Source organism: Leptidea sinapis, chromosome 22 (genome assembly GCF_905404315.1).
Source record: "Leptidea sinapis chromosome 22, ilLepSina1.1, whole genome shotgun sequence".
In the NCBI taxonomy this organism is placed as follows: domain Eukaryota; kingdom Metazoa; phylum Arthropoda; class Insecta; order Lepidoptera; family Pieridae; genus Leptidea; species Leptidea sinapis.
In genome coordinates this window covers 1,945,970-1,968,217 of record NC_066286.1, presented here as the reverse complement: position 1 = coordinate 1,968,217, position 22,248 = coordinate 1,945,970, and the positions used below count along the sequence as shown (strand labels likewise).

Below are 22,248 nucleotides of genomic sequence, written 5' to 3'. Positions count from 1 at the left end.
GATTTTTCATTCACCTATTTTTATATTGTTGAAGTCATAAAGATTGTTTGCTATTTAATAAGTAAGAGTTATATTATAAACATCTAATGTTCATCTGTTCAAGTCATGAATCTTAGTTGTTTGTTCGATATAAAATTAACAGATGGACATACTAATGTTTTTTTAACAATAATACAAACATTATACAGTGAAATAGGGTAAGGTTTGAGTAGTATTAAATAAAAATCAATGATTTATGACAAAATTTATTATTTCTTATAATTAAAGACACAGATTCATTAAAAATTATTCAGTATCTATTGGAAATTGAGATTTTACAAAGTGAATAAGTTTATTTTTTACTTTTTTTCTTTTCTTTGTGCTTCTTTTTGGATTTTTTCTTCTTTTTCCTCTTTCTGTCTGAATCACTCGTGTCGGTTGAGCTTTTCTTTTTTTTCCTCTTTCTGTCTGAATCACTGGTGTCGGTTGAGCTACTCCGTGACCTGTGAATGATAATGTTATATAACTTTGTAGACATAGTATTAGGTGTATCAATATAATTTATTCAAATATGTATAAAAAGTCAAAAGTTTGTGGCACAACGGCTAATGCTGTTACAAATGCTGAAACAAAATATACACCTATAATATAAGATTATATACCTATTACTGGAATGTGGCAAGTGCATCACATTTAGTGAATAACAACCAACTGAGTAAATTCAGAAATTTATTAATGTATTCATTCAAATAATATAATGATTTTGAAACTGAAGTGGCAGTGGGCAAGGCACATACTTTGACGGACAGATGGCCATTGGGACAGTAAAGCCCTCAAATGGTGACTACATACCGGAAGACACAGTAAACCCCCATGATGGACAAATGATCTGGTCAAGAATGTCGGAATACATTGGATGACGGTAGCACAGGACCAAACTTCATGGAGATTCTTGAGAGGCCTTTGTCCACCAGTGGATATATCAGCTGGAAAGCTAATATTATGATGATTGAAATAAACTCATGCATTTAAGACATGGAAAACTATACTACTAACTATTGTTAAAACCACTCGATTTGGATAACCCAGCAATATTTGCATGATAACTATCAGATTTTTGTTCATAAATTATCTCCATTCTGCCTCAACCTTTCCGTTCCGCCTGCCTTAGTTCGGCGCGATTTTAGCGCTTGCACAGCATTCTGTCAATGCATATTATTTTATGTGTAGAAATAGATTGCTTATAATTCGGATGATTTGAGTGAACATATCAGAAGTCTATAAGACCATGCACAATAAACCATCTTATATACGAAATAACTGACAGAACTTGGTGAGGGAGTAGGGTGCCATATGGCACTGATGCACTGCCAATTTGGGAAGATTTATTATCTGTTATATCTATTGGCAGTTTATATAACAAATGTGACTACATGGCAGTATTTTTGACAAATACTATACCTTGATCTCTTTCTTTTCTTACTCTTCTTTGATTTCTTTTCTTTTGCTTTTTTAAGTTTTTCTTCTAACTTCTGTTTCAGCTCAGCCTCTCTTAAACCTTGGAGTGGTGTAATATAATCATCCTCGCTATCACTGCTAGTGCTACTCACATCTAACACTATCTCTTTGTTCGGATCAACCTGAATTAAAAATTAAAAGGCTGATGTACTGACTTGTACCAACTGACTTGATGTAATGACTTCATGCTAGATTGTCTGTCAACATCAACACATTATTGCAAAAACTTATTACTAGCCTAGAGGTTAGCAGATTGCTACACTAGGAGTCTGGGGTTTTGTGATAGAAGTAAATGTTTAAACATATAATTACTTTATATATTTGGGCCAAATAATTTGTTTGAGTTTATGAATTATTATTGCATACAAAAACAAACCCCGTAAAGCACTTAAATAGAAAGATATATTGAAATATGCAATTCGAATTTTAAAATAGTATAAAACAGTACATAGTTAGTACCTCATATTATTTGTGTGTGCTCAATAATTTACAAGGGAGAACAATAGCACTAAAAACGTTTTGTTTAATTAAGATTAACTAAATATAAACAAAAATATGCGGTTTTTGTACATTTGTCATGACACGAACTTACTTTTATAAAATTTCTACACTGAAATGTTAAGTGCCCCGCATAACCACACTTTTTACATGCCGCTCTAGAACTATCCTTTCCTATTTTACTAACTAAATCCGTATAATTGGACATTGCTTTATATTTCTCGTCTTTTCTTTGAAATAGCGTCGTAACTCGTAATTGGTAGCGTCTGACTATGTTTTCATTTTTAAATGCAGTTACACTGATGAGTCAAAGTCAATTATTGACAATGACAAGTGACATCTATATTCTGTACCACAGAGTCCATCCTGTACACTACACCGCTTTGTACAGTTTTCTAATGAGTTTTGTTACTGCTAACATTTCCTCGTTTTATATAGGTATGTGCATATCAAATATTTATGTTATGTATACATCTATATAATTTATATTGTCTCTATAAGTTTTATTTTTTACAGATGTCGTGACATTCTGGTAAAAAAAGCAATGCAAGAAAATGACAGAGTTTCTACCCCTTTGCGATGTCCTGTTCAATGTGATATCATTGGCAGGCTATTTTTGCGACGTTGTCTTCGATCTCGTAATGGGGTATGCATTGCTAGAGAGGGGTTACAAAGGAACCTTCGCCGCAACTATATCGATAGTTATCACGTCACTACTTATATCACAGGTAACCCTTATAAACATTCGAAAAGGTAATTAACTTTAATTGCTGTTTGTTCCATGATTTGAAAGTGCTACACCTTATGTCAATTTCTATTAATTTCAGTACAGATAAAATTTGTACAATAGTATAATATTCTTTTAAAATAATTTTGTATGAAAAACTTTTTTTTTTTGCGTGTTAAGTTTCCTAAACTTTGGAATTGGCAATTTTTTTTTGCCTGGTCGATCCTGTGCTTGCGAACTCTGATTTTTGTTAATGAAGAGTTGAAAGTTACTTAAATATATAAACAATCATTTCACGTATTGAAATAATGCTTTTATTTACAATATGTACGGGTTGTAACTATGCTGATTTTATATTGCTTTTTTTTTTGCATCACTCTACGTAGGATTTTAGGCATAACTTGTTATTTATGGTGTAGGTATAACTTGTTTTGTTATAATATCATTTACTCATGAACGGGCGCTGCTTGTGGAGCCTGGTCGGTCCATCCGTCCTGTCTTCGGGGATTTTTATTTTCTATTTTTATATTGATAATTTGATAACATACCAATTTAAATTATAAGTTTAAACGTACCATTGCTTTCGTTAAGGTATTAATCTTTACTTGTTTACAGTATATGCGAATTGATAAATCTCACTGCACTCATTACTGTTTTGAGTAATTTTAGTGCATCACTTTACATACATTGTATAAAATATAATGTAAAATGCTGAAACTGCCAGTTCTTCTGATTAAATCTCAACTTTTCCGAAGTGGTGGTAAAATCTTTGACGTACATATTTTTAAAAATTTTCACTCAATAATAAAATAATTGGGAATAAGAAATTGAAGGTTAGATTAGAAGCACATGCCAATATAACGTTATTATTATATATTAATGAATGTTGCAAACACCGGAAAACTATAAATAATTTATCTATGTATTACAACAGTAGATACTTAGTACTTAAGACGACACTAAATGCCGGCGACCTTGAGCGATATGAGTTCACGGCTCCTATGTAACAAAGCCAATATTTACAAAATTCTTGCGTCGAAAATGAACATTTTAACAGGTGCAAACAGCTTAATTTCTTACAATCCTCATTATTGATTACTAATCTGAATAATTTTACCTACACAAAGAAGTAAAAGCTATAAGAACAACTTTTATGAGAGTAGTATACTAAACAAATGCATCATGCCGAGAAAAAACTTGTTTAACTGCAAAGAAAACTGGTATTTCATAATAGCTCTGGAGTATTAACTTTAACCAACAGCAAGCATTAGCAACCTACAAGTAAGACTTAATGGTATGTGTAACAGGATAAAGTAGTGTTCATATCTCCAAATGCTATATTTTAACCACCAAACTTGTCTAAAACACCTTGTTTGCGTGTTTTCTGTTTACCCTTCGCCTTAATAAACACACCTTGTTTGCGTGTTTTCTGTTTACCCTTCGCCTTAATAAACACACTTGGAGATTTTCAAAAAATACATACATACATAAAATCACGCCTATTTCCCGTAGGGGTAGGCAGAGACCACTTCTTTCCACTTGCTACGATCCTTACATACTTCTTTCGCTTCGTCCACTTTCATTATTCCTTTCATACATGCTCTCCGGTTTAGGGTACTCTTGACCTGGCCTTTTTTCAAGACGTCCCTGATTTGATCTTGAAACGTCCGCCTAGGTCTACCCCTTCCAACACTTTCATTCACACTGGCCTTATACACTTTCTTCGTCAATCGTTCTTCATTCATTCTCTCGACATGTCCAAACCATCTCAGAATACCTTTCTCAATTTTTGTCACAGCATCTTCTTTCAGACCACAACGTTTTCTTATCTCACTATTTCTTATCCTGTCACTCAGTGTAACTCCTATCATACTTCTCAACGCTCTCATCTCAACTGCATTTATTCTGCTTTCATGTTTCTTCTGCCATACCCAACTTTCACTTCCGTACATGAGTGTTGGAACCAACACCCCCTCATGCACAGCCAAGCGAGCCTTATTAGACACCTTCTGACTGTTCATAAAGGAGTGCAAAGCTCCATTCACCATGTTTCCTGCATTCACTCTTCTTTCAATATCACTCTCATACTTTCCATCTCTTGTAAATTTAGAACCCAGATACACAAACTCATTCACCTGTTCAATTTTTTCATCTCCAATCACGATATTGCAGTCTGTCACTACCTCATCTCTTTCAAGCACCATCACTTTCGTCTTCTTTACATTCATCTTCATTCCCTTTCAAAAAATATTACAGAGCAATTTGATTTTTTTTAAAAAACAATAAATTTTAAAGGTTAATAATTGTTTCAATTGATTTTTTTCATTAAATTAATTAGTAAGTGAGCGTTACTTCCGTCAGAAAAAATAACTGTGTGCACCTAATCGCGCCTAAAGAAATTTTAGTTCAAAAACCTGAGTTCATGTTTACGATAGTTTATAATATTGACACACTTTTTACACAAATTATCTTGCCCCTAGTTAAGCATATATAGCCTGTGTTATGGGTTACAAGACAACGATATATTTAATACAATATACTTACTTAAACATACATAAATTCATATAAACATACATAAACATTTAAACATCCATGACTCGGAAACAAACATCCATATTCATCATATAAATGCTTGCACCTACCGGGATTCGAACCCGGGACCTCTAGCTTAGTAGGTAGGATCGCTAACCACTCGGCTATACAGGTCGTCAGATAGTTTAACTATGCTTCATGACCCAGCCTTTTTCTGGTCTAAATAATAATTTTGATATTTGCAGGTTCTCTCCCTACGATGGTACCTGCACGTGTGGTGGGCTGGAGAGAACAGGAAGGACCGGCCGCCCTGGCTGCCGATACTGCTGCACTGCCTGCAGGTCGGGGTACTATGGAGGTACGCCAGACTCCTGGTGCCAGTCGAGTTGAGACGAGTCAAACACCAAGTGAGGGATCTATGTAAGTAACATAATACAAAAACTGATAATAGCCTTAGTAGACCAGTGTCGATAATACTAGGATGAAACCCATTGGAAATGGAAGAGAATATAACAAAAATGAAAGGAAAAATAAATTATGGCGAACTGAGGTCGGGGGGTGATTAAGGGTAAAAAACGGTCTATCTCGATTAGCAAGTCCTATGGAAATAAGTCAAATGGCAAAGTTGTAGGTAATAAAAAGATCTACAACTTTAGCTTTTACAATTTTTTGACATAACCTCAAAATTTAATTTTTTTTCATCCTGCTATTTTTTTTTTTTTCATTTTTCATCATTTGCATTTTTACTGGTCTAAAGATCCCACCTCTACGTTCTGCGGGTACGTGTTTCTTTGATTAAACTCATTTTAAATAACCGTTTTGGAAGTAAGCTATGTATTAGCGATAGGTTGCCTATAAAAATTTACCCGCAAGCACCTGTAATTAATTTTAGTATAATTAATGATTATGAATTGCACCCATATGTTTTTTTTTAATAAATTGTATGTCATTTTAATGGAAATTATGTAAAGAATGGAAAAAAAATATGGTTGCCAGCTCTCGGTCAGCCATAACATAAGGATTGCCAGGTGTAAACAGGTACATTTTTGTTGATAAATTGTAGTCATTTGTTTTTAAAACATAAAACTTAACAGATAACTATAAATATATATATATAAAAATGAATTGCTGTACGTTAGTCTCGCTAAAACTCGAGAACGGCTGGACCGATTTGGCTAATTTTGGTCTTGAATTATTTGTGGAAGTCCAGAGAAGGTTTAAAAGGTGAATAAATAAGAAAATGCTGCTAAATTAAATAAAAACAACAAATTTGTTTTTCCTTTCATGTGTCCATACATAATTTCTATGAGAGAATTTATTGACGCACGGTTTGACAGTTCTGCTGTGACACAATTTCATTACGACAGCAGGGTGCATATTTTACGAAGTATTTTTTGATGTTATTATATATTATTGACAAATTCATATAAAAACATTATTTTATTTATTATATACAGAACAACGTCTGTCGGGTCAGCTGGTTAACAATAAAATACCTGTTTACACCTGGCAAACCTGACGTTGCGGCTGACATGACGATAATGAAATCCTTTAAAATTACATAAATATAAAACTTCCATTTTGTATTTAAATTATAAATATTGTTTACTCACTAAACGATCATTTAAATTAGTTTAATCAAACAGACACATACCTGCAGAATCGAGCGGTTAGATTTTGGAATATAATGTCTTTTCAACACACTTGCTCGTAAAGTAAGAATTATTACATTTTTTTAAATTAAAATAAGGGATGAGACGAGCAGGATTTTCAGCTGATTGTAATTGATACGCCCTGCCCATTACAATGCAGTGCCGCTGGATTCTTGAAAAAACCCAAAATTTCTGAGCGGCACTACAATTGCGCTCGTCACCTTGAGACATAAGATGTTAGGTCTCATTTGCCTAGTAATTTCACTAGCTACGGTGACCTTCAGACCGAAACACAGTAATGCTTACACATTACTGCTTCACGGCAGAAATAGGTGCCGTTGTGGTACCCATAATCTAGCCGGCAACCTGTGCAAAGGAGCCTCCCACTGGTTGTTCTCAGGGCCATAAACCGAACTATAACACACACGTGCATAATAATATTACACACTAGTGCCTAATAGAATTATCCCTACAAGGTTTATTCTTAAATGCGGCAATATGTTCCTTTAATCTAATTTCGCAATTTCGACCCGTTTCACCTATATATACCCCGTAACAAGTGTCACAGCTTAGCTTATAATCGCCGGATATTTCGGAATTACTTATTCGATCTTTGCCATTTCATATTGATATTGTGATTCGTTCGGAAGGACACATTAATATTGTTTTTCCTAAATATTTTTGCTATTTCATCTGATATTGGACCAATACATGTCAAACTACGCACATATTTGGTGTTTGATTGTGGTGGGACGGGATAACGTTCTGAATTAATTAAATGTTTTCTTAATTTTTAATTTATTTATTCGATATCGTCTCTAAGCGGTAATATTATTGTTCAAATTTTTTCTATTGTGGTTCTAAGTGATAATTTAATTGTTCAGGTATGCTTCGGCTGGTTCACGCGTTCTGCGAAGCCGCACCAATGCTGCTGCTGCAGCTCCACATACTGTACAAGGAGACGGACATCGAACCGGCGACCAGCGAGCTGGGGGTCAGCCCCGAACCAAACATAGATGAGCCGTCGGGTAAGTGCAACATACATTTGGATTTTGTAAGTTAAAGAGACAAATTGGCTTAAAAATCTCAAAATAATATTTATTTATTATTTTATTAGAACGGACATAGCCCAATTACACTAATTATTTAATTAACATAAGCATACAAAGAAAAAAAAATTAATTAAATTAAAATAACAATTAAAAAATTGTTTTGTCATTTCAAAAATCTAAAATAAAAAAAAATCTAAAAATATCTAAAGATTTAGTCTAAACACTAAATTAATTTGAAAACAAAATTTAAAAACGATGCGGGACTCGAACTCGCGTCCTCTCGCATACCGTGCAAGCGGCAACCTGAGAGTTGAACAAGACATACAAGATTTATCAACGATAGGTCACTCGAACGGTTGGCTCAGTGGTAAGAGCGCTCGTACGGAACGCGAGAGGGTTCCCGCATCGTTCATAAATTTAGTTTTAAAATTTAATTTGTATAATTAATCCCAAATGTAGTTATCACTAAAAATTATAATGAATAAGGGGGTAAATCAAATCAACCAAAATGTCGAGTTTGATTGTAGCCGGCGCACAAAAAAAATCTTAACTACTAATTCTATGTGAAAAGTTCATCAACGCGGAGGGTAATAATTTACGAAATAATACTATATTTGTTGTTCTTTATTCACATAGCATAATTACTTACAATATATTTGTAGATAATATTTATAGTTGTAAATAGAAGTGAAAACTTAGAACTTTTAGTGTTAATGAACAGAATAATGTACACATTGAACTTTTCACTAAATTCATTTATTTATATTTTTTTAACTTTATATTTATCGTGTGTGCCAGTCATGAGCATGTCGGTTACGCGAACCCATAAGATTTTCTCCGACAAAAAAGTCCCTAACGCGGCTAAAGAATTTTCACTTAAAAAAAAACACATTAAAGTAATGAATTTTATAACTTTCGCCAGCGAACTCAGCTGCGTTTGCCGAGCTGAACGTGATATCGGCGTCCCTGTCGATGTTCTCCGTATGCTGGGCGCTGGCCAGCTTCAGCAAGAACGTGCGTCTCCAGAACGTCCACCGCCTGGTGCTCACCTGGCTCGGAGTCATATTCCAGGTACAATTTCACTAGGACTACTACTAGGCTACCATAGCTGTAACGAGCTCCTCGGTCCAAGAACGTGCATCTCCAGAACGTCCACCGCCTGGTGCTCACCTGGCTCGGAGTCATATTCCAGGTTCAGTTCCACTAGGACTACTACTAGGCTACCATAACTTTAACGAGCTCTTCGGTAGAAGAACGTGCGTCTCCAGAACGTCCACCGCCTGGTGCTCACCTGGCTCGGAGTCATATTCCAGGTACAGTTCCACTAGGACTATTACTAGGCTACCATAGATTTAACGAGCTCTTCGGTAGAAGAACGTGCGTCTCCAGAACGTCCACCGCCTGGTGCTCACCTGACTCGGAGTCATATTCCAGGTTCAGTTCCACTAGGACTACTACTAGGCTACCATAGCTTTAACGAGCTCTTCGGTAGAAGAACGTGCGTCTCCAGAACGTCCACCGCCTGGTGCTCACCTGGCTCGGAGTCATATTCCAGGTTCAGTTCCACTAGGACTACTGCTAGGCTACCATAGCTTTAACGAGCTCTTCGGTAGAAGAACGTGCGTTTCCAGAACGTCCACCGCCTGGTGCTCATCTGGCTCGGAGTCATATTCCAGGTACAGTTCCACTAGGACTACTACTAGGCTACAATAGCTTTTACGAGCTCTTCGTTCGAATAAGGTTCCCATATTAAAGAAGAACAGATTTCTAATGAACCCGATCAATAGCGAGGTAGACGCGAAGGGTTCGGTTCTATCATCGCCACTGGTGTGGCCAATGTTTTAAAAGTACCTGACTAGGTTGTTGGCATGGTCATTTTAAGATTAAACAGACTTTAAATACTTTTTAAGAACAAGGTATTTAAAATTTACATATGTTTTAAAGATTTGATTGTTACTTATGAACAAAATCGATAGATTTAAGATTTGATGCGATCTTGACATCCCTACACGCGTCTCGCGTGAATCAGCGCTCCTAGGGAAGATGACCTACTTATCAGCCTTGCGTCTGGGTTGCATTGCACATATCATAACAAACTCCTGAATGAGTACAATTCAAAGACGCAACCACTTTATTGATTACTGTATGCGAGATGAATTTCTGAATTAATAATGAATTGTTTGTAATTATTGGTGTTCACCGTTTTAATTAAAGTAAGTAAATAATAATAAAAAAATAAAAATCCTAATTTTTAAACCTTAGATCATTTATACGTCTAGATACACTGTGAAACAGCGTTGAAAAAAATTGTGGTTGACGGTTAACCTCTATTTTGAGCAATGCACGCACACTAATCAGTGACATACAAATCGCGAGTGTAAGACGACTTGTCACGCACAGTAAAGTAATAATCCTGGCCTGTATTTATCGATTGTCTAACTTATCTAAGATTTTATCATATAGCAGCTTAAAAAGAATATATAAAGGGTAAAGTTAAGAATCATTTATTTTTATCTTGCACATTGTCTCCAGCCTGTAAAAGCTGTAATAATCTGTTACATTTCTACTCCTAAGACATTTCATATTTTTTCACTTCTCATGCTCTGATATTGCTTATTTGTGCACGATATAGGCTGCACAAAATCGATTTTTGTGCACAAGTGCACAAAAGTATCTACTCATAAATGTATCTATATTAAGGCAAAGAAAATGAGCCATACAGCCAAACACAATAAAAAGTTCAGAGATAAAATTTGTTATTTTATAATATTTACTTTAATTTATTTGCCTCGTGTGTTTTTTAAGATATAAAAGATATTAAAATTTTAATTATAATACAGTAGGTTACTTAATTAATTAAAAATATAGAAATATTACAAAATTAATTTAATAGTGGGCTGTATTGGTCTGGAGCCCAAGCGTAATATCAATGTCGTAAGATTTAAAAAAAATGCGCCGGGAAACAGGTCTTGTTTTTTCGTGTGTTTATTAATTTCTTCAAATTTGCTAAAATTGTTAAAGATGTCCATGTTATACTACTGTTTTATTTCCTCGCAATCGAAATGAAAAGCAGAGTTTATAACTCGTCCACAAAACCATTTTATCCGAGACTTAGCAGCCCAAGCCGAAGGCGAGGGCTGATAGTAATGTCGAGGATACAAAATGGTTCGTTTGTGCACTCGTTGTAAAATCTACGATATCTTATCAGTATACAGTGTTGGTGAACATATTAAATAAGTAAATAAAATAAATACCTTCTTCTCATTCAAATGGCATCCTGACATAATCCGATGATGAAAGCAACGACATCTATGTATACTACGTTACAAAAAGTTTGGAATAACAATTGTGTCGCAACTTTGTATCGCGCGGGCGGGCAGAGAGGGAAGCAGACATGGTGAATATGCCTTGCAGACGCAGATTTAATAATGATGACAATGTTTCATTGGTCACTTTAAACTACCAGTGGGAGGCTCCCTTGCACAGGATTCCGGCTACATTATTACCACAACGGCGCATATTTCTGCCGTGAAGCAGCAATGTGTAAGCATTACTGTGTTTCGGTCAGAAGGGCGCCGTAACTAGTGAAATTACTGGGCAAATGAGACTTAATATCTTATGTCTGTAATGTAGTGTAATGCCCGAGCGGCACTGCATTGTAATGGGCAGAGTATTAATTACCATTATCATTACGTCCTAGTCCGTAGGAGAACCAAAGTCACCGATATAGCCCAAATGATTGCGAAACTGAAGTGGCAGTAAGCAGGGCACTTAGTTCGATGGACAGATGCGTTGGGGCAGTAAGGTCCTCGAATGGCGACCACGTACCGCAAGATATATTGTTGGAAGGTTACAAGATGGACCGACGATCTGGTAAAGATCGCCGGATCAGGTTTGATGAGGGCAGCGCAGGACCGATCGTCATGGAGATCTTTGGGGGAGTCTTTTGTCCAGCAGTGGACATCTTCCGTCTGAAATGATGATTCCGTCCTGCTCGTCTAGTTCCTTATTTTCATAAAAAAAAAAACAAAATCGGTGGTAGTTTGAACAAACATTAAACAACGTTCAAGGCTTACAAAACAGTGCACTGGTCATCTCGTGCTCGCAGTGGACTAAACGGGTTGCGACGTCGAAACTGAAACTCAGTGAGCAATTATTTAAGGCCACAGAGCTTGTCTATACATAGAAGTCTTTGGACGTAAGTCCTACTGAATATCTAAGTGAATATTCACAGCTGAATATCTAAGTGATCCGACAGCCTGGGACTAGATCATGATTATTTTATAGCAATAGCATGACTGTACATATTATATATTTGACTGAATATGAGCGCAAAAAAAAAACTGGTAGAGTTTCTTGCGCCGCTTCGTCTCTCTCAGAGCGCTATTTGTTTCCGAAGCGGTAGTCGTGTCAATTATATTAGAAATGACATCAAAAATAATTAAAAAAACGAAAGGAATCAATTTTGAAAAAAATTAATGCCTTTCTATGCCGTTTATGAAAGTCCCGGACAGAAATCAGGTCAAAGTTGGGAACAGTGCAAACGTCTTACAAAAATTTCTTATTTCAGTTCATGTGGCGACTTGGCACGATATCGGCCAGAGTTTGTGCTCTAACTGTATACGCACTGGTCTACGAACATTGGCTATTCTTAGTGATAGGTAAGATTTTTATTATTATTTATTATTGGTCATATTTATTATAATATCCGGACGACTGAGCCTTGCTCGGTTTTTTAAGAATGTACAAAACTTGAACAAAAAAGAAACTAATAGGGCATCTGGATTCGAACCGAGGTCTTCTGCTTTCCGGATCATCCAATGAGTCCGATCCAATCTGAGCTATTATAGTCTTATACAAATGATTTAAGTTTTCTTTGGGATGCCTCGTGTAGAGGCGAAGCACGTGTCGAATTGTTTAAAAACAAATATTGGCGGAATTAACACTAAACAAAACTTATATCATTTGTATAATTATGGATTCCCGCAAAGTAACACCTACTTCAATAAATTTTATTATAGTCTTGTATATAGTGGCGAAATTTACTTATTTATTTATTTATTTATTGAAAAGCCTTCTCTTTGTATTCTAATGTTGTTGTAGCTGTTTCTCATTGAAACCTAAGCTACATCGATTTCTCGCCCCGAAACTACCGGTATACTAAATTTCATTTAAATCGTTAGAGCCGTTCCCGAAATTCAGAATATATTTTATATATATATATTAGAATAAATGATGTTTTTTTCTTCTTTCTTTCTCAAAACGAGACTGCTAACTGCATGCAAGAATACGTTTGGCTTTAAAATAACGGAACCCATTAAACGGCAATATTAGGCTGTGTGAGTTATTGTTTCGTTTGTTCAGCATTCTCGTGTGTTACAGGTCTTCACTGGGTGTCGATGTTTCTGTGGCTGATCTCACCAAAGAACGTGTTCCACGGGGAGCACATAAGCCGCCCCAGAAAGGCGTACCTCTCCGCGCTCATAGCCTTCGTCTACGTTTTCGCATACATCAACCTGCAGGAACTCAATCATAGGCAGAAAATGGTGAGTCATGCAGAAATAAAAAAGTATAAGATAATTATTTACTAAGCTTTCTAAAGTTTCCTAACCGAAGAGTAAACAACGGTATCCACCGTCGTATGATTGGTTTATTCGGACGTATAACGTTTCGCGCGTTTATTTGCAAGGCCTGACATTGGGAAAACTTCAGAATTATCAATGTATTGACAAACTTAGTATCCTAGCGTAATAGACAAACACTATCCTCATTACGGCGAGACTAAATTTAAAATGTTCATGTGTGCTAGTTTTACAGATGTGTAAGTGAGTAAGTGAAGTGTGTAGAACTTTGCTTTTGGACAATACCTATGACAAATATTGATAAACGGCGTACGGCGGTACATTATATATATATAATGTAGTAATATAATGTAATATTTAGTATTTTAGTGCATATGTTCTACGAAAATAAACATCACGAAAGTAGTATTGAAGGATCTGTATTGAACCTGTGAAATATTTCTTTAGTTTAATGTTTGCTATATGTAACAACACAGAACACGACACCAATATATTTTTTAATTAATATCCGTTAAAACACAGAAAAATAACGATAAAAACACTTAAATTAACACTAAGTTGATTCTGACACTAACCAGATTGATCTATTCCGTCTCTTTCTCACAATTAGGTTTTTATGTAAGGATAGTAATCTCACGTTCACACAGGGTTCGTCTGTAACGGTAGAATACTAAGTTTATGGTATTGACAGTGTTGTCGGCGATATAATCAGCATTTTGCATATTCTTGGTTTATTCTCAGGTATAAATTTATACCAAGTTTATCTGTAAGGCCGCAAAAGTTTGAAAGCGGAAAATATCTTAACAGAGTAAAAATTTTAAAATGGCTTTCACTTAAAAAAATATCTATTTTATTAAAGTGATTATACTTCATATTATAGTATTTTTTAGAAAGAAAACCCTTCGTGTATAAGTATGACACAGTCTATTTCTGCCCTGAATTGCTCTGCAGTAATGTGTAAGGATTATTGTATTGTGTCTGAAGGGCGCCGTAGCTAGTGAAATTACTGGGCAAATGAGACTTATCATATTATGTCTCAAGGTGACGAGCGCAATTGTAGTGCTGCTCAGAATTTTTGGGTTTTTCAATAATCCTGAGCGGCACTGCATTGTAATGGGCAGGGCGTATCAATTACCATCAGCTGAACGTCCAGCTCGTCTTGTCCGTTATTTTCTTAAAAATTCATAAAAAAAAATCTGTCGTTCGCTCGCAGTTCGAATGGTTGTAGCTTAAGTTCACGCGGTGAATACGTAAAATGAACAATTGACAATGAAATTAACTGTTTTGATACTCGAAATCGGTATTACAGGCTAGAATTGGAGGCTCCAGTTGCCAGAAATTTTATTTTAAATTTAAAAGTTATTGTGCTAATTGTGTGTGCGGCAATCACGTTCTGCTAAATTCATATCAACATAATATTGGCTCAAACTGCAAATGAAGGAACATGAACTCGCGCGTAATTCGTACGCACCCTTAGTTATTCATGACTCCCACACTAAAATGAGATATATACAGGGTGTCCCAAAGTTATGGGACATGAAGGGAAAGTACCTTAAATATCGAAGATCGGCTATTTTACTGGAAGAAGACTTTATGTTATTTTTAAGAGTTAGTACTTCTGTATTCAAAGATTTTCTAAATATTACTTGCCTCGTCTGGGAATCGAACCGACTAAAGTGTAAATAAAACACCCCTACTTTTATAATGCCAATCGAAAGAATGGCCAAAAACTAATAACTCTTCTTAAGTAACATAACACATTAAGTAAATTTAAAAGAAAGGAGCAACGTAAAATGTTTGAGTCAAATTTCAAGAAAGTTATTTATTGCCGTCGACGACGTTCTAAAAGTAGAGATATTATCATTCCATAGATAGCATTGATTATTCGTAAATAAGTACACACTTCATAATCAAAATACTTTATAGCATAGTTTTTTTAGTTTAAAAGCGATACGAGTATGTGGACAAGTTACAAACAGAATTGTGCCATATCATATCGAGTATTCACCATAAAATGATAAGAAAATCAAAAGGCAGCGGACTCATTGCTTCGATTTGCGTCAAACAGGAAGGGACCACATTTTGAGCATTTAATTAATTAATTTACAAAAAAATACCAACTTAATTGACTACTTTCTCATATCTTCATATCATAAAAGTAGGGGTGTTTTTTTTTACATTTAAGTCGGTTCGATTCCCAGACGAGGTAAGTAATTTTTAGAAAAGAGTAAATAACGCACAACTTGATTTATCTAAAAATAGATATATTTATTGTTATTATACAATTAAAACACTCAAAAATATTTACACATTGTGAGTCTACTAACCTAAAAATAGAAAAATCGACAATTAAAGGTTTTTTTACTTAAGTTAAACTAGTTATTTTGTGAAAATTATTTCTTTTCATTACTTTTATACAATTAGAAATATATCCCTCCACATGCAGGCTTAAATTCTCTCTCCGGTGTGCTCCTGTCAATGCCATTCTTCATGTGTAACGTCATACTTGTTAGGCGGCATACACATACTCGTACATTAGGCTATGTACACAACATACAGTGTACAAAGCTTACATAATATATATTTATAGCGTCCTTAGACTTTGCTCACATTTTACTAGCTAAAACGTGGCTGAGTGTAAGCTCAGCATAACAGAGTCCATTGACCATTTACTGTACCTTCCCAAAATTCCCGCCATAGTGATTTTTTTTCTTGAATAGGTTATATTCTACTGTGTAATGTTCGTGGAGAACGCAGTCCTAGTCGTGTCATGGTGGAGCGCCGTGGGGATCCGAGGTGGAGCGCGGGTTCCAGACCCTGCGCGGGTTGCCCCCGCTGCGGCCGCTGCATTCTTCGCGGGCCTGTTTTGTTGCATTCTGTACTACCGGTGAGTTAACCTCTAATATACTTCTGTGGCCCTGGTACTTTTATTTTTTTTTTAATAATAATAATATTGACACTCTAACACTAATTATATTGCCCCATAGCTAGGCAAAGCCATTTACCAGTGGGAGGCTCCTTTGCACAGGATGCCGGCTAGATTATGGGTACCACAACGGCGCCTATTTCTGCAGTGAAGCAGTAATGTGTAAGCATTACTGTGTTTCGGTTTGAAGGGCGCCGTAGCTAGTGAAATTACTGGGCAAATGAGACTTAACATCTTATGTCTCAAGGTGTCGAGCGCAATTGTGGTGCCCGCTCAGAATTTTTGGGTTTTTCAAGAATCCTGAGCGGCACTGCATTGTAATGGGCAGGGCGTATCAGTTACTATCAGCTGAACGTCCTGCTCGTCTCGATCCTTGTTTTCAAAAAAAAATTGCCTGTACTATACTACTACGGGTGCAAGACAACGATATATTTAATACAATATAGTTACTTAAACATACATAAATACAAATAAACGTCCATGACTCGGAAACAAACATTCGTAGTCATCATTGCGCACCTACCGGGATTCGAACCCGGGACCTCTAGCTTAGTAGGCAGGGTCACTAACCACTGGGCTATAGGGGTCGTCAATTATACAATATTTCTCAGTTATCATTTGAGTAGAGATCTAACGTACTTCTACTGTCTTAGTAATTATGTGTCTTGTGTGTTTGGTAATTTTATCATTATTCGACTTAAATTAGATCTGTTACTTCCGAAATATTAACTAGCTTCACTTTCCTGGTGGGTCTGATTTGTTCATTAACTGTAACGATGAAAATGTAAATCTTATATCTTTAAACGAGCAATTCTTGTATATATATATATATATATATAATCTGAATCTCGGAAACGGCTCCAACGATTTTCATAAAATTAAGTATGCAGGGGATTTCGGGGGTGATAAATCGATCTAGCTAGGTTTCAATTTAAAAAAAATGGTTTTATCCATGTTTGAATGAGAAACAGCTACAATAACATTAGAATACAAAGGTAAATTTCGCCACTATATACAAGACTATTATAGCTCAGATGGGACATTGGGTGATCCGGAAAGCAGGAGACCCCGGTTCGAATCCAGATGTCCTATTAGTTTTTTTTGTTCAAGTTTTGTGCATTCTTAAAAATCCGAGCAAGGCTCGGTCGTCCGGATATTCTTGATTTAAAAGAGTGGCAATGAGTTTTTGCTACATATTATTAATAGCTCAACCCTTTACGCAGTAGCAGTAGATTCAATAAGAAAATATTTTTGTTTTTTGACATTCATAAGTGTCATTTCCGTGACCTACATAAATAAAGTGAGTTTAGCGCCATTTATTGCCTCGGAGATGGTATTTGCTGTAGACAGATGGTTTTTGGTAATTACACGCGTTTTAATCTTTAAAAATATTTTAGTTATATGTGCAACACTCGCGTTAATCAAAGAAAGAAGACTCAAGTTTGCGCGTTTACCACTAAAAAAACCCCATTTGTCGTATCACCGCTCTTCGAGAACACTTCTCTTAAAGCCGCGCCTAGTATCGGAATACTGGGTTTCGAAATCTCGAGCGATTGCCAATTCCGTGGCCATCTGGGCAAAGCCAAATTGGCTTCGAAGAAGCTGGGTGTCATCAATAGAGCACGGCAATACTTCAAGCCGGCCCACATTCTAGCGCTCTACAAAGCGCAGGTCCGGCCACACATGGAGTATTGCTGTCATCTCTGGTCTGGCGCACCCCAGTATCTGCTAGATCCATTTGACCGCGTGCAACGTAGAGCAGCTCGAATTGTCGGGGACTCAGTGCTCTGTGAACGGCTGGATCACTTGGCGTTGCGTAGAGACGTCGCTTCATTGTGTGTCTTCTACCGCATTTATCACGGAGAGTGTTCCGAAGAGCTGTTTAACCTGTTTAACCTGATTCCTGCCGCCGAATTTCACCATCGCACGACACGCCACAAGTTAGGATATCATCCCCACCATCTGGATGTGTGGCGGTCCTCCACAGTGCGGTTTTCAAGAAGCTTTCTCCCTCGTACTACAAAGCTGTGGAATGAGCTTCCTTGTGCGGTGTTTCCGGGACGATACGACATGGGTACCTTCAAAAAAAGCGCGTACACCTTCCTTAAAGGCCGGCAACGCTCTTGTGATTCCTCTGGTGTTGCAAGAGAATGTGGGCGGCGGTGATCACTTAACACCAGGTGACCCGTACGCTCGTTTGTCCTCCTATTCCATAAAAAAAAAAGCGCCATTTATTGGCTCGGAGATGGTATTTGCTGTAGACAGATGGTTTTTGGTAATTACACGCGTTTTAATCTTTAAAAGTATTTTAGTTATATGTGCAACACTCGCGTTAAACAAAGAAAATACTATTTATTTGAATTATCAATAAATAAATATAAATCATTTATTAAACGCAGACTCATGTCGAAGGCATAATACTACGTAGACGATATTACAATATAAAATAAAATAATATTATGGTTTTTACTTTTTTATAAATTTTATGGTTCAACCTTGTGTATTTTACTAGATTGCATTATTTTTTAAATATACTGGGTGGCCAAGAAGTTGATGTCCAAAGCTTAATTTGAATTTGGCTCATTTTATTGGCCTATGTTCTGGGAAGTTTTTAAATATAGCTAGAACCAGTTCCGCATTGTCTAAACTATTCATAGTTTCTTATGTGGTTATTGCAACTGCAGTTAATAATTATCAACAATAAAATTAACTAAAAGTGTTAAAAAAAATTTGAAAAAAATCCCAAACCACAATTAGGTGAAAAAAGCGGATAAAAGGGGAAAAAATTATTATCTCCTAAACTACGCAAAATCGTATAACATACATAGGGGTGATTCGGATACTCATCACCATGAGGCTTTCAAATTTTAGCTTTGGACATCAACTTCTCGGCCACCCTGTATATGTATCAACTTTTGTGAAAATAGCATATTGTATAAATTTATTAGCTTCACCTGTATGTATGTTTGTTTGTAATCGACTCATTTTGGTGCGATTTTGACCCACTTTAAACAGACAGATTTAGTTCAAACTTCGTTGATTTATCGAGGACCGATGACAATACATTAATTTGATAGAATCATTACATTTTTCAATTTGCAAATTAAGATTATTGTTAATTTATATCATTTTTTCTTCTAAATTTCAATTATTATCTTTTCAACCTAAGCATGTTTTTTAGTTTTTTTTTAAACTATTTTTATTATTAGTGATTGACGTTGACGAGCAATCTGTTGATTTTAAGTCAATAAAGTATTTTTGACTTTGACTTTATTCCAAGTTTAAAACTACTTCTCCCTGTCATATAATTATGAGTCTTTTTATGGAAAAGGAGGACAAACGAGCGTACGGGTTACCTGGTGTTAAGTGATCACCGCCGCCCACATTCTGTTGCAACATCAGAGGCGCAGTACGCGCTTTTTTTGAAGGTACCCATGTCGTATCGTCCCGAAAACACCCCATAAGGAAGGTCATTCCACAGCCCCGTAGTACGTGGAAGAAAGCTCCTTGAAAACCGCACTGTGGAGGACCGCCACACAACCAGATGGTGAGGATGATATCCTAACTTGTAGCGTGTCGTGCAAAGGTGGAATTCGGCGGCAGGAATCGGGTGAAACAGCTCTTCGGAATACTCCCCGTGATAAATGCGGTAGAAGACACACAATAAAGCGATGTCCCTACCATCGCCAAGTTATCGAGAATCCACTGTATGTACTTGTCTCTAAAATTGTTACCAGCTTGAATGTGCTATTGTGGTAGGTACTTCCACGTTCGTCGGCTGGGGTACATGCTCGGAGAACAACAGCACGGGACCAATAGCACTGACGCCTCTCATCATAAAAACGGTTAGTAAATAATGTAGTATAAACGTCTGAAGACGAAAGTTTTCAACCAGTGTGTGTTGCCAGTGATGACTTACGGTACGCAGACGTGGTCGCTAAATATGGGCCTTATGAGAAAGCTCATGGTTGCTCAGAGGGCTATGCTTGGGGTTTCCCTGCGAGATCGAAACAGGAATGAGGAGATTCGCAGGTCAACCAAAATCACCGACTATATCCCAAATGATTGCGAAACTTAAGTGGCAGTGGGCAGGGTACATAGTTCGACGGTCAGATGGCCGGTGGGGAGTTCTCGAAAAATGGCGACCACGTACCGCAAGACACAGTGTTGGTAAGCCCCCCACAAGATGGACCGACGATCTTGTCAAGATCGCAGGACCGGTCGTCGTAGATATCTTAATAATACAGATAACAACTAGTATTCCTGGCCTGTTTTTATCGGTCTTCTCTAGAGACTCTATCCAGACGTATAAATTATTTATCTAAGATTTGTATAATTAATCCCAGAAGTGAGAGACATCACTTTGAAATAACAAATTTGAACGACATCTGAATTTCCTAATATGCAATTATTGGGGTTGAGCAGGTTATCAATTGTAAAGTAGATCCTGTGGATGGAGCCACATCCTGAGAGTTGAAAATGATATTCCAAAATTTATGAATCATACGTACTCGAACGGTTGCTTCATTGGGAAAGAGTCGCTGGACAGAGTCCCGCATTGTCATTAATTTTGGTTACAAATTTAATTTGTATAATAATTAATCCTAGAAGTGAGGGTTGTCACTTTAAAATAACAAATTATATATATCGCAGTCTCGACGTCTAGTCACTAAATATATGCTAGGGTTGTCACAAAAACTTGCTATAAGATGTTAGCGCCCAGTCATTTTAATTAAGAAAGTACTGTTTTGATAATAAAAAAAATATTTACTCAATAAGTAGCAAAATCGTGTTGTGATATTCAAACACCCAACACATGTAACTGACTTCGTGTATGACAAGCTTAAATCCAATAACCAATCGCTGACGGCGTAAGATGAAATGAACAATGCACAAGTGAAGGTTTCTCTAATGCCACGATCTTATTAATTGTTTGTAAAAGTTAAGGTTGGGTTGCATCATATTAGCTGTTAAAATTTAGGTCCTACAGAATCATTTCAAATTCAAATATTTTTTATTCAAAATAGGATGTGACATCATTTATTGAAACTCAAAAACTACCACCCATTCCAAAAATAATGTCTCAGACCTGAGAAGAATGGGCGCAACAAACTCAGCGGGCTTTTTTTCCACCAAATATTATGTTTACAAAGTAATAATGTACAATTAAACTTATTATTTAATAGGCTGAGGGCGGTCGCTCCATTCCTAATCTGTGGTATCACTAAGAAAGTCATTTATGTTTTAGTAACGTTTACCACACAAACGTTTTTAACGATTCTTTTAAATATCGCAATACTTTTGCTTTGAATATTTTCTGGGATCTTGTTGTAAAAGCATATATATATACATCGCCCCACAAAAGACTTACTAACTCGACCCAACCGAGTAGTAGGCATAACAAGTTTATGTTTGTTCCTCGTGTTAACATTATGATTGTCACAGTTTCTAGCAAATTCCTTAATATGCTTATGAACATATAAAACCTTATCAAGAATATATTGAAAAGCAACCGTCAACAAATTTTTCTCTTGATGATTCTTTAGGACCTAGGTTGTAAATCGCTGTTATGAGACAAATTTAAAGAAATAATCAGTATATTGACTGTTTTGTCACAGAAATTTATCCTTGATAATTTAATATTAAAAAATATTATAAAGGCACCTTAATGAATTCTACAGATATTTAAATATTAACAATATTTACATAGAACGAACATAAAGTAGTTATGCCTACTATACGACTTGGTAGAGCTAAGTAAGCAGTACCCGAAGCGTTCGAT

General features: G+C 36.2%; 2 protein-coding genes across 5 annotated transcripts in view; one reads left to right on the top strand and one right to left on the bottom strand.

The window, feature by feature from the left end:
• Positions 1 to 22,248, top strand: part of LOC126970973 (uncharacterized) — a 41,729-nt gene that overhangs the window by 10,986 nt on the left and 8,495 nt on the right. For 2 of the 4 annotated variants that reach the window (XM_050817130.1, XM_050817128.1), the window contains exons 2-9: positions 2,512 to 2,723; positions 5,500 to 5,674; positions 7,791 to 7,934; positions 8,881 to 9,029; positions 12,529 to 12,619; positions 13,341 to 13,504; positions 16,261 to 16,427; positions 20,226 to 20,311. In XM_050817130.1, the coding sequence (XP_050673087.1) occupies positions 2,550 to 2,723; positions 5,500 to 5,674; positions 7,791 to 7,934; positions 8,881 to 9,029; positions 12,529 to 12,619; positions 13,341 to 13,504; positions 16,261 to 16,427; positions 20,226 to 20,311 (1,150 nt within the window). In that variant the 5' untranslated portion in view covers positions 2,512 to 2,549. Of the gene's footprint in view, positions 1 to 2,289; positions 2,434 to 2,511; positions 2,724 to 5,499; positions 5,675 to 7,790; positions 7,935 to 8,880; positions 9,030 to 12,528; positions 12,620 to 13,340; positions 13,505 to 16,260; positions 16,428 to 20,225; positions 20,312 to 22,248 lie in introns of those variants that run through there. The other 2 variants (XM_050817129.1, XM_050817131.1) reach the window with 2 other exon arrangements.
• Positions 233 to 2,288, bottom strand: LOC126971027 (protein SREK1IP1-like). Its single transcript, XM_050817197.1, has 3 exons — positions 2,090 to 2,288; positions 1,441 to 1,619; positions 233 to 482 (listed from the first exon to the last, which is right to left on the bottom strand). Exons 1-3 carry the CDS (start codon positions 2,201 to 2,203, stop codon positions 332 to 334), a joined length of 444 nt encoding a protein of 147 aa, XP_050673154.1. The 5' UTR covers positions 2,204 to 2,288; the 3' UTR covers positions 233 to 331.

Coding starts and splice junctions, on each gene's coding strand:
- LOC126971027 (XM_050817197.1), bottom strand. CDS start 2,203: ATGTCCAATTATACGGATTTAGTTAGTAAAATAGGAAAGGATAGTTCT. Junction 1,620..2,089: donor AGTGTAGAAATTTTATAAAA/GTAAGTTCGTGT, acceptor TTTTTAATTCAG/GTTGATCCGAACAAAGAGAT. Junction 483..1,440: donor AAGAAAAGAAAGAGATCAAG/GTATAGTATTTG, acceptor TATCATTCACAG/GTCACGGAGTAGCTCAACCG.